Genomic DNA, 12923 nt, shown 5'->3' with positions numbered 1-12923 from the left:
AGAGCCCGGGGTGGGCCTCCCCCTCTAGAACACCCTCCCCACACTCACACACTCCCACCCAGGGATGAACCAGCCATGATACGGCGCTTCGGGGTGAGGTAGCATCGCTGCGGAACCTTCTGCGGCGCTGTCCCCTTTAAGAGCCCTGCGCACGGATGCTGGAGCGCATCGATGGGAGCTATAAAAGGGGATGGGGCGCGGGGCGCGCTTATTGGCCGGCAGCGGGCGGGCGGGGCGGAGGTAGGCAGGCGCGGCTCGCTCTGTGTCCCCGCTGCTGCAGCAAGATGGACTTCAACGTGAAGAAGCTAGCGTCCGACGCGGGGGTCTTCTTCACCCGGGCCGTGCAGGTGGGAGCCGCGGAGCTGGGGCTGCCTGCGCTGCTGCGTCCCTGCCTGCCGGGGAAAGCCCCTCGGGGCGAGGCGGGCCGGGAAGGAGCTGCGGGAGATGCAGCGGGTGCCTCCTCCAGGCTCCATCCCCGCCCGCGGGGACGTGGGGCGCTGCTGGGTCCTGCTGGAGGCGGGCGCCCGAAGGAGCGGGGCGAGGCCGGGTGCCTGCTTGCCGGGTGCCTGGGCTCGGCCGGAGCCGTGGGGAGTCCCTGTGCTGCCTCCTGGCTCGGTGCCTGTTCCCGAGGCACCTGTTACCGACTCTGGTTATGTAGCCCAGCCCAGGCTGGGCGCAGGAGGGGAGGGAGGGGAGGGGGCAGGCCCTTCCTTGCTCCCTGCGCCCGGCTCGTGGGAGGATAAATGCTGCGGGTGGAGTTGGGCTGCTTCGGGACATGGGACTGAGCGTGATCCTCTGGGTGGGGCACTTCGCTCATCACTTTTTTTTCAGCTGAGAGTCTCAACACAGAGGGAGGCTCTGCCAGGGGAGGGCTTTGCTGTTTGGTTCCTTGCTTGCTCACCAGCTTGATGTTCCAAAGCCCTTCCCACGTGGGATGGGAAGTGATGGGAAGGAAGGACCTAGCCGTGGTGCAAGTGGGATGATGAAGCCATAGAGAACATGTGGGTGTGGAAATGCGCCTCTGCTCCCTAGCCGAAAGGTTTGGTGCGGAAGGAAGTCTTGATCCTGCCTGAATTTTGCTGGTTTTCTCCCCTGTGCGGCAGACCAAGATGTTTGTCTGCCTGCTTTCTTCCACCCATGCGGGTCAGACGTGACTTGGACAAATCTTCTGCAGCTCTGAAAACGGAGCCTGTTTGTTTTCCCTGAAGTGCTAGCACATTTAGGGGTGGAGCACTGATGAGAAATGGGACTGAGAACTTTATTTTCACCTTTCGAGTGACCATTGAGGCCCCTCACCCCAGCCTGAGGGTTGCCTGTTGAGCTGTCTTCCCTGCTTTAGGTTGGCAAGAAGACTTGCCTTGTCCCTGAATGTAAATGTAGCATTGATGAATTGCCTTGGTGCCTGGTATTGTACCTGGCAGCGAGTTTTTGCCTTTCTAGAAAGGGAGTGGCCTGGTAGCAGGGACACCTGAATAGGACTAGATGCTAGAATATCTCTTCCTGGCTCTGCCGCAGAGTTTGCTTGATGTTTTCTGTACAGTTATCCTGTTAATTAGCTTGTTTGTGCCAAGCTGTTACCCTGTCTCCAGTGTGTGCCCCACTTGGGAAGTGAGGCATCCTGAATGTATGACGTGGGTATGGCAGCTTTAAGTGCCTGTGAAGTGCCCTTACTTTGAATGGAAGGCACAGCAGAAGTGATTAGCAATGCTAGGAAGAGACTGGAAAACTGATTTTGAGATGGTGAAGCTGGAATTAAATATTTTCTCTGCAATTTCCTTGTATTTAGTTAATATGCAATCCCACCCTTACCTACAAGGTACCCTCTAAATATCTTTTGGTACTCCTTACCTACGCTTTTTGCAACTGGTGGCTTTTAATTATGTTGAATAACATAAAGAAGCATAAGTAAACTACATTTTTCTCATATAAGCTGAGGGAGCAGGTTGCCTTGCTTATTAAATTTGTATAACTGTCCACTCATTACCTGGAAAAAATACAAGCATTTCCCTACATCAACTGTTCTTGCCCCAAATAAAATTATCATTTGGTAGAAATGCAGCTTGATGAGGAACAATAGCAGTAGCATGAGTTTGTCTGGAGGTACAAAGAAGCTAACTTTATATATAAAGCTGCTTCCTAAGGAATTATGCTCACCTTGCAGGTGACTTTTGGTAACTCTGCCAACACAGATTAAACTGCTACATTTAATCGTTCCCTGCCTCCCCTTCCTCCCCCCTGCCTTTCCAACCAAAGCTAGGTATGAGCTGGCAATAGGGAAAGACTTGGCACTGGGACTCTTAACTTAAGGTTGGTCTGTCCGTCCTGTAGAGAGGAGGTCAGATAGCACCTGCCAGCAAACACTCTGCTGGGAACTTGGAATTATGCCTGACTTTCTTGCCCATGGTGGTGGTAAGTTTGCTGAGACTGTGGTTTCCAGCAGATGGGACCCTGACTTAAGTACTTGATGCTCAGTATGATAAATGTGATCCATCTTTGGCAAACGTGCCACCTTTGGCAGTGGAAATTTGCCAGGAGGTAAACACTGAATGGTCCTTAGTAAAGAGATTTTTCTGCCCTTGCAAAAGTAGTTGCACAAACACTGATCAATGTAGCTGGTGGTAAGGCTGTAGAGTTGCTTGAAGCTGCTGAGCCATAGCTTGTCCCTTCCTCTATTAGTTAGGATTTAGGGTCTAGGAAACTCTCCTCGCCCTTTAATCTTTGAATTGGCTTCATAGAAGGTGAAGTTTTAGTTGGGACAGATTTGAAAGCAAATTTGGGCTTGTTTTACTACTTTGGGCAGGTATGTGGTACAGAAAGCTGCTTGCCTAGTTAACAGCTTCTCTGTAACAAAATAGTGCAGGTTCTTCCAGTAGCTAGTCTATTGTAAATGGATCTTGCCTCTGTTATTGTGACAATGAGTCACAACAAGAAGAGAAATATTAACTTCAGGTGCAGAATAAGGAGCTGATGGAAAGCTTAGGGAGACTGTTCTCATGTAAATGACCTTGGTACTGAAAGGAAGGGAGAAATAACTCAAAGTGGCATGTTTTGGATTTGGAAGGGCTTTTAAAGACCATTTATCAAACTCCTACAAGGCGTAGGAAGGAGCCAGCCTGAAGAATCTGCATCTCTTCACATCAGTGATTCCAATACAGAGAGGAGTTTATAAATAGTGGCTCTTTCCTGCTACACCCACTTCATGTCATCTTGCATATGCATATTCACGTTGTTAATTAAAAGAAACAAAGCAGCACAGGGCAACTGGTATCGAGAGGCTTTTGTTCTGGGTTTCAGGTAGGAAAGGCTGGAGTAAGCTTGGTAGCACTAATTAATCCTGACCATGAGTGCTGGTGGGAATACTCTCATTTGGACTGTCTCAATAGAGCTCTGTTACTTAGATGGGAGAGCTGATTGCAGCACTGATGGGACAGGGTAGGCCTGTGTCTGACACCTATGGAGGGTTAAATGGGAATTGGAGAGGTATCTTATGTTGCTGCTGATGTCTCTTTGTTGCTTAGTGGGGAGTGGTGGAGAGAACTGAAAGGCACAGGCCAATAGCTGCATCACTTGGTGCAGGGACTCTGAGTCGACTGGAACAGAACTCAGTTTTATTTAGCACTTGAGGATACTTCCTCCTGCTCAAAGCACTTAACAAAGTAATGTGTTACTGGAAGTGCAGTAACTAGGAGCTAAATGGAACAGCCATTATGCACTTACTGCTGCTGAGACAGCCTTGGCTATTACTGCCTTTCTGGCTGAGAGTGGATGCCTGGTCACGTTACTGGAGCTGTTCTAAGATGTGCCAGAAAACCTCTGTCCTCCTTTGAAGGAGGCGGGGTGGGGAAATGATGAAGCAAGTAGTGCTCTAAATGTGCCACTTCAAGGGTGCCTATCCCTTATGTTTGCTTCAGTGAGTACAATCAGTTTTTCCAAAACCTGTGTCAAATATAAGCACCCACCTACCCTTCAGCTGGTGTTGGAATAGGAGGAGAGCCTGTCTTTGTGGCATGGATGCAAACAGTCCAGCTTATGAACTGCTTCTCTACTATAACAGGTGAAAAGAGTCTGAGCTCTCCAGCTCAAGGGAAGTTTGAGGTTGTGCCTTGAAACAGTGGAGGCTTCTGAACTTCCAGCACAGATGGATGCATGTGGCGAGTCTGCAGCAGAAGCAGAACAGAAGTGGCTACAGATATTACGGAGATTAATATCAGGATGCTGTTCAGCAAGCGGATCTCCTGGCTACAGGAAGCCACAGATATGTCCTTGCCATTTGTTGTAATAGCTTCTTCTGGGTTTCCACCTTGTGTAGAAGCTGTCAAATTATAGCCATTTTTGGAAAGAGGACAGGAATCTGCAACTGTCTGAAATCTGCATGGTATTGAGGCAACATGACCTGCCTGCTCTGTCCTACCCCTAGGAGGAGGAGGGGTTGGTTTGGTTTTGAGGAGCACTGCAGGTGCAGACAGCTTTTAGCAGCTTGGTTATTAGCCGGTGGGTTTCTGCACCTCTCTGGCAGCTGTCTTGTGTGTGGAAGCCCATTGTGTCACTTTGGGCCCCAATTCAACAGCTGGTGGCAGGTTTGAGAAGAGCTTCCCTCTGCAGGCATGATCTTGCTCTGCTAGAGTACATAGACATACAGTTGCACCACATAACAGGAGGTGGATTACAGTTTGCTAGAAGTAGGAGCATCTGCTAGCATTATCGCATAATCATGCCTAAGTTGTAATTTTGGGTTGAACTTGCCTTGTTATGCAAGGATATTTGTGTTGTAGGCAGAACCAGCTTCCTTCCCTACTTAGACTCCTGAGCACACACCAGTTGGGTGACCTTACAAGCAGCACTTGCTTTAGTGCCAACTAGAGTCTCCTCTCATTGTTGCTGTGCCTCCAGTGTTGTCCTACAGTGTCAGTACAGAGTATGAAAACAGGTCCAAGTGGAGGACTCTGCCCTAATCCATGCTGTGGTCCAGTGACTGGTGCCTGCAGCCAGGTTTATGGATAAGCTTAAGTCTGCTTTGGTCTAGTAACTGGCTGCAGTGCAGCAGGGCTCTTGGACTGGGTGCAGGAAATGTGGAGCCTCAGAGCAACTTGTGCTTTCTCTGGCACAAATTGCTGATGGGAGACTTCAAGCAGTTCATGCTGCTAATTTCCCCTAGTTTAGTGGTACAGTATATGCATTGCTTCCAGGGATGGCAAGGCCCTAGGTTGAGCAGTAAGTGGGCTGTGTTCCCATAGCAATGGAAATCTGTAAAATATTTAGAAAATGGATTATATTAACATCTTCAAAGCAGACAACTTGATGGTGTTTGTCTCTCTCCATAAGGGGAACAAAATTGGTTGCTCTAAAATTATGTTAAAGCATAATCTGTTCTCATCAGGGATTTCTAGAACAGGTTACAGGTGTCTGGCTTTATTGATATTTATGGAAGCTGGTTATTAGCTAAATTTGTTCAAATGGTGCATGGTGTGGCTCTTGGACAGTCTAACCCATCAATAATAGGATTACTACTGGCAGCCAGATGTGCGATGATTCAGTTTTATTCCTCATGGGTGGAAAAATAATTGTCTCTTTGTGCCAGCATTAGTGATGGGGAGAAATAAAGCAAGACACTTTCTGTGGAGAGAAAATGGCTTGATCAGGATCAAACTTTTATCATTACATTTTTAGAATATGAATAAAACAAATGTGGATGAGGCTGAACACAAACCCTTGAAGGCAACAAATAAAAGTATTAGAACATTTAACCTGTAGGGAAAGGTTGTGTATATTAACTGTTAAAATACCCTTTAACTCACTGGCTCAACACTCAAAACCTCTCAAAACAGTGCAAACCTGCATAGTGCTGATAGCTTCCTGTGTGGCTTCTTAGACATATCTGTCCCTGCTCTTGCTTTGACTCTGGTTGTGCCTGAGTGACAGCAGGGGGTTGGGGAGATGGTGTGGAGCAGGGGTGGGCAAAACACAGTCTGTGGGCTGGATGCAGCCTGCCAGGCCATTCTATCTGGCCTGTAGAGTCCCTAAAATATTTAGAGAAATTAACATTTATCTGCCCCTGGCTGCCTGTTATGTGGCCCTTGATGGCTTGCCAAAACTCAGTAAGTGGCCCTCCACCCAAAATGTGGAGCATAGTCCAGGTGGGATTTGGGTACAAATTTGAAGTGTATTGTGAGCTGCAGTGTGTAATGTGGTGCTCCACAGGAACAAAGCAGTGTTCAGTCTGCTGCCTAAATTAGGTAATTGTTGCCTAAATTGGTGTTTCATTAAGTGTCAAACTCAGTGGTACAAGGATGATTGTTGGAAGAGCAGATACTACAACAGCCTGGGTCTGACTGCCTACAGCACTGGAAGCTGTAAAGTCCGCTGGCCTGGTTTCCAAGCTACAGCTGTGTCTGGTTACCTGCCAGTAGAACATTTGACAAACTTCAGTTTCTCTTGCCCTTAAGCACCATGTCCTGTTCGTAGGGGGAAAAGCCTTTATCATGAGGCATTGTTTAAAGGAGCTCTACATCAGTCAGGTGATCTGAACTTGGCAAGTGAGGCAAGGTTCAGGTTCATGCACTATCTGCTTTTCCCCATTCTTACGTGGCCCCTCCCTTGAGTGTGAACTCCAGGGGTCTCGTGAGCACCACTCCCGCGTCACTTGGAACAGGCACTGCTCATGCCTTTTGGCAGAGGGGCTTTCCCAGGGATTATAAGTTCTGGCCATGGATGACAACAAATGCACTGACAAGGCCTGAACATAAGAAATTGGGCACCCATATGGAGAAAGGAGAGGTTTTTAGGAACATATAGGAGGTTTTTAAAGGCTGAACTACTTTGAAAAGGTATGTGTTTTATGTAATGCCCACTGCTCTTGATGTAGGAAGAATGTCTTAGCCCTGAGAGTCGGTCTCCTCTGGTTTCTAAAATGCTGTCTAGTATCTCATAAAAATGCATCATCTGAGTAGCAGCAAACACTCCCTTGGCCCCCCTTCTCTTCCCTCCTACTCTGAGTACAGTATCGGAGTTGGCTGGGGCTCTGGCAAACATCAGCTACAGTCCCATGGGTGCTGTTCAAGCAGCAGTATAGAGCCTTCTAACCCACATTCTTATTCAGGCTTTTCCCATGGGAGGGAGTCCACCCTCTGTCACTGTCTCTATCCTCCTCCTATCCATCAGGATAAGTGCTCATGATGCATCTGATAGTCCTGCTGACCTGCCAAGCCTCCAAGGGGAAACCCAACCCCTTGATAAATTATTGAAGCCCTGGAATGCGACATGACCCTCTCCCACTTCGTGTGAGAGTGGCATTTGGCAAAAGATCGCCCTGCATTATTCATCACAATGTTGGCTTCCCTGCATGAAAACAAGCAGCAGTGCTTAACTAGGCCAGAGCTGCATGAGAGACTTTTGAGGGGATAATGGGGAGAGCTGGAAAGGGGTGGGTATGAAATCACTTGACACTGACTGGGAGGGCTTCCTTTACTGCTTGGGTTCCAGTAAGTGATGTGGAGAGACTGAGGTCTAGTGGTGGGCTATTACTTATTCCTTGCTCATTCATAGGGAGTGCTTCTGGGGTGGAGGTGGGGCAGAAGACTTGGCACCTTGCTGCAGTGTCTAAACACTGTACTTGGCATAGCATACCCGGACCCTATTGAGCTAGTCTCATACATACAGAACAGGGTGGTGACACCCCGCCTCTGCCCTGCACACGCGCACTTGCTGTGCTTTTGTGCAGTAATTGAAAGATAATAGCACATCTCTTCCTCTGGGTCTTTCAAGTGACTGGAGAAGGATTTCAGATGGCAACTTTGATCTGTAGAGCTGGATTGCTCTGAGCCAGAGTGAAGCAAGCATAGCTTACACCTTCCTCTACCCCTTCCCGGTGATTCCTTAGCCAGTGTGCATCTTGTGCTGAACAGTACCAGTTCAGATGGGAGGGCGTTTCAGCAAGCTGCCTCCTCGTGAGGGGTGGGAAAGGGAAGCAAATAAAGACGGCCAGTTAAGCTATACGTGAACTATAGCCCCATGCCCTTGCATCTACTTAGTGGTATATTGGGCACTGCCTCTGAGCTTGGTAAGGGGTGTTGCAGCATTTTGGAAACTGGAAATAAAAGTCACTTGTGCAGGACCTTTCTGAACAGTGGGTTGCAAGTCAGATGTTTGCTTGGCCTTCTCTATAGAGGCAAAGGTTACCGGCCGACACTGCTGTCTCACTAGGCAATATGTGGTTCATCTGTCTTTGGATGTGTGAACCAAAGGACTTAATTGTGTTTACACAGTGATTATTGGCTGTCTGTGGCCACGTGCCACAAATCATCTGATCTGCAAAGAGTGAGCTGGGAGACTAAGCTGTTTGCTTAAGGAAGCAGCAGCAGCTCAGTATGTAGTAACACTTAAATGCGTCCCTTCCTTGGGGGGGTGATTGGGCAAGGCCTGGGCAGTCCTTCAGCACCATGAAAACCTGTTTTCCCTGGGCTCTGGAGCTGAATGCTCTTGGAAGAGACTTGATGATCACATATCTGCCCAAGACCAACCTGAAAACCTATAAGCCACTTCAGAGAAACCTCTCAAACACCAGCTGTATTAGAAGAGGTGTCTCTCAGGAGCGTATTGGAAATGAGTAGAAACTGGCACAGTACAGAGCTGGGGGGGAGCACTTCACTGTTCCCCAAGTGAAGCCATTTCACAGGTACCTAAAATGCTGTTAGCAGAGTAGAAGTCATGATTCCTTTCCTGCTGGGGGGGCGGGGGGAAGGGGTTGATAGGTGAACGCTCAAGAGTAGCTAGTTTTTGGCTGTTTAAAAGTTGCCATTAAGGTGTTCTGACACTTTAAAGCCTAGGATTAGGGGAGGTGCTGCTGGTTTAGCTGTGATTTGATTTTAGGCTGGCTAAGGTTCAGTCTTGTCTTCTGGTGGCCATTGGAATCCATAGCATGGACAGAAGCAGTGTTGTCAACACTGTTCCAGAGGAATAATGTAATTATTATTGTCTGTTTTTATTGTGGGTTTAATTTCCCTCCAGAAAACAGAAAATCACTTCACGAACAAATCCTCTCTGGCTCAAGTACTACTTCTGATGCCCTTCAGAGGGGCCAACAGGCAGATAATGTGATGCTGTAATTTCCAGCACCAAACTGAGAATGGGCTGGTCTGGCCATTCTCAGTCTTCCCATTGAGTCCCTCCAACTGGGAAAATCAGCCAGTGTTTACATAAGTTCAGAAAATGCTCTGAGGTCCTGGGGGAGGAGAGCTGCAGCAGTGCCAGGTAGCACATCCTCCAAATCTAAGAACAAAATCCCCCCAGAAAACAGCACAGCTGTTGCACACAGGGTTAAAAGGATACATTTACATTAAATTGTTTACTTTTAATTCCATCCAGGAAGAGCGCACACCAACTGCTGCAGCTTCCTTAGCCTGACGAAGGGTTTTTGAACCCGAAAGCTTAATAACTATTCTCCAACCATTTGGGTTGGTCTAATAAAATATATCAAATTTGCCCAAGGAACCTTGTCTGCCTATCTCCTTAGACCAACACAGCTACAACCTAAACCCCTGTTTGCATTAAATTGTAATTCTGTTGCAGAACCCAATACCTTGTGTCCCAGCAAGTAACACAGTAGCTTTAGAAAGTAAAGACTTAAAAAGCAGTCTGCCTTGGCAGCAGAGGGTCTAAGACTGATGAAATTGTTCTAACCTTGAAGGGCAGAAGGAGATGGGGAGCAGGGAAGAAATATTGGGAGTTTCTTTTGTTTTTGCTGCTCACTGTCTCCATCTGGTTTGGAAAGTGGTGGCTTAACTGTTCTGGTGATTTCAGTATCTCTGGCAGCACTTGACAAGTTCTCAAATCTAGCATGATCCAAATTCAACAGGTCTTGCTGTAAGCAGACCTGTAGTGTTTGCATCTCTGACATCTTGGACATAGTAACACAACTCCAAAAGACTTGTTTGCCCATGTTCCCACATCACATGCTGTTGCCTTGCTTTAGTGTATGCATTATACAGAGCTGTTCTAACTGTGTCTCTGTCTGGATCTTGTAGAGAACTGAGGGTTGCCAGCCTTTCAAAAGTAGCATCAAGCACAACATCAGGATGCCCTCTCCACCCCCCGTTATCCCATCAAATACTGTCCCTTTGCAAGCAGAGTTGGGAAAAGGCAGGATTCTTATTGTGCTTATTGGCTTCTTGGATTTCTGATCTCCCTGCAAGTGCTTGGTATAGTCAGGTGCAATGTTTCAATAGCAGTACGGGATTCTGATCCCCCAGTGGGTGCACTGGGGTGAGGGGTCACTAGCCAGTCACATGAGGAGTATCTAGAAGGACAGACTTGGAAAATTGCTAGACAGACTGTGGTATAATAGCTGAGCAATCAAGCATCTGGCAGCAGAACATAACATTTTTTTGCTTTCTGCAGTTCCTAAACTATTTTTCCTGTGTAGGTAGGGATGCTCTGTGTTCTAGTGACTGGTAAATCTCAGTGGAGCAGGTGCAGGTTGAAGGAAGTTGGCATCTTTGAGGAAAGGGGCGTTTAATCTGGAGGGCAGTGACTTGCATGGAAGAATGCAGTATCTGTGCCACAAGCAGAGGTATCAGATGTCAGCAGTCTGAAACAAAAGACTTGGCTCATTAAAGCAAGTAGCATAGCTCTGAGTGAGACTTGAACTAGGTTCTGTTTTCAGCTTGTACAGCAGGACACTATAATGGGTAGCTCCCTTCCCCACTTCATGGTAAGGTGCTTGGAGACCTTCTGAGAAGATGCACTAGAGATGCTCCCCAACTTCTTGTGTCTGGGTAGCTTGTTGCAATATTGTCTTAATGAGATGGCTTCTAATGACTCTCTCCTCTGCAGTTTACTGAGGAAAAGCTGGGCCAAGCTGAGAAGACTGAACTAGATGCACACTTCGAAAACCTTCTGGCCAGGGCAGACAGCACCAAGAACTGGACTGAGAAGATTTTGCGTCAGACTGAAGTCTTGCTACAGCCAAACCCGAGTAAGTGCTGATTCTTCTGTGCTGGTTGGGGATGCTAGTGCCCTATTTAGGCCACAGCAGCAGTGAGGCAATACAAATCCTCTCCCCACCCCAGTCGGTGATCCCTGCTCAACTTGGCTCTGGGGAGAAATCAATAGCCTGATGCTTGTAAAGCTGGGACCTCTCTTCCTGGGGAGAGGAAGAAGATGGAATTGGTCAGTATTCTGGCTCCTACTTGATACCTCACATCTGCCTTGTGCACGGAGCATAGGAAATGACAGAAAAGGATACAGTTAATTTTATTCTCATACCAATTCTTGCTGACTAAATTTGGTCTAGACTTCTGTGAAGACTCTTAGGGCTAGCTTGGTGGGCAGACGGGGTCTGCACATTCAGCATTTGGTAGTTTGGGGTGTTCTTATTCCAGGTGCCAGAGTGGAAGAATTCCTCTATGAGAAACTAGACCGGAAGGTCCCATCTCGGGTCACCAATGGGGAGCTGCTGGCCCAGTACATGTTGGAGGCAGCCAATGACTTTGGGCCAGGGACTCCCTATGGTAAGTCTTTGCATTAAGATGCTGCTTGCTTGCTACTGTGCCTGTTTAGTCCTTGTAGATCTAATCTGAGTCACTAGAGGGGGAGAACTGTTCTAGGGACCCACTACTGGGGGGTTGGTCCAGTTAAAAGGGATTGTCTTGTCTGATCCTCTGCAGGATCATCCCTTGTGAAACCAAACCATTGAGGGGAAGCTTTTCTCAGCCACTTCTGTAAACTGGCTAGGCCAAAGCTTCCTAGAGCACCAATTGATTGCTTTTCAAAGGCTCCAGCTAGAATTGAAATCATGACACCCTTAAGACACCAAAATCTCCCCCTCACCCTGAGGCAGGATATTTGCTGTGTCAAAAGTTGCTTTGACTCTGATTTGAATGGAGGGTCCTTTAGATGTACCACAGCACTCACCACTGTGTAGTCATGATGGCCCACCCCAGAGGCCATGCCTTCTGCCCTCTCCTTCAGCTTTAGCTTCTAAGAGCTAACAGAGTACCCTGAGCCTGCCAGAGGGATCAGTCTGACCTTTTTAGTAGCAGCCTCTCAAAGTTGATACCAACTTCAAGCTCTTGCTGCTCACCCTGCAAGTTCTGGGTCTTATAACTACCCTCTAAATCAATGGCTTATTCAATAGCTGGTCCTGTCACAGCCAGAATTGCTGTGATTTGTACCATCCTGGCTAGAACTGGGGTCTGATCAGGGCAATTGGCTGGCTTTATCTGCTCTGGTGCCTTTTAATCTAGTGTTCTGTTCCTTCTCATCTATTACAGCCCTGAGTCTATCTAATGATCTCTATAATACTTCTGTCAGACTGTGGGTTGCATCACGCATTACTTGGCAGGCCTAGCAGTGAAGGGGGGACTGCAGTGAAATAAGTGCATCAGCAGACGCATAAGATCAAAGCAGCAGTAAGACACTGAGTTAGAGGCTTTAAACACAAGGTGGACTGCAGCTGGTATGGTGCTGAGGGCAAGGCTTGCCCCTTTCTTGAATAGGCTTGGCTTGGCTTGGCTTGGCTGCCAAGCAAGCAGTGGTGCGTGACTGCCTTTGTCAGCTGTGCTAGCAGGCACCTAGACATCGGAATGCACTGAGCCTGAAAAATGTACTGTGGCAGAGCACTGAGCTAAACAGTACCAGGCAAGTGGGCTAAAGTCCAAGCAGGATTGGTCACATGCCTGTCAGCTAAAAGCCTTTCCCATCTGGTTCTTGTCCCTTGCAGGAAAGACCCTTATCAAAGTGGGAGAGACCCAGAGGCGGCTGGGAGCAGCTGAACGAGACTTCATCCACTCCTCCTCCATCAACTTCCTGACTCCTTTGCGCAACTTCTTGGAAGGGGATTGGCGAACTATCTCTGTAAGTTAGGGGGAGGAGGGGAAAGAAGGAGAAATGAATTGGTCTTCTCATGATTCTCCAAATTCTTCCCCTTG

At 47.9% G+C, this 12923-nt stretch overlaps 1 protein-coding gene across 4 annotated transcripts in view; it reads left to right on the top strand.

Annotated features, from left to right (window-relative positions):
• Nucleotides 1-206: 206 nt before the first annotated feature.
• SH3GLB2 (SH3 domain containing GRB2 like, endophilin B2) overlaps nucleotides 207-12923 on the top strand; it is a 31394-nt gene continuing 18677 nt past the window's right edge. For all 4 annotated transcript variants that reach the window (XM_019500970.2, XM_059715609.1, XM_006272298.4 and 1 more), the window contains exons 1-4: nucleotides 207-347; nucleotides 10828-10969; nucleotides 11376-11504; nucleotides 12716-12849. In XM_019500970.2, coding sequence (XP_019356515.1) covers nucleotides 285-347; nucleotides 10828-10969; nucleotides 11376-11504; nucleotides 12716-12849 — 468 coding nt within the window. In that variant the 5' untranslated portion in view covers nucleotides 207-284. The remainder of the gene's footprint in view (nucleotides 348-10827; nucleotides 10970-11375; nucleotides 11505-12715; nucleotides 12850-12923) is intronic.

Source organism: Alligator mississippiensis, chromosome 12, assembly GCF_030867095.1.
Source record: "Alligator mississippiensis isolate rAllMis1 chromosome 12, rAllMis1, whole genome shotgun sequence".
In the NCBI taxonomy this organism is placed as follows: domain Eukaryota; kingdom Metazoa; phylum Chordata; order Crocodylia; family Alligatoridae; genus Alligator; species Alligator mississippiensis.
The sequence above is the reverse complement of the archived record's forward strand: the minus strand, read 5'-3'. Positions and strand labels throughout refer to the sequence as shown.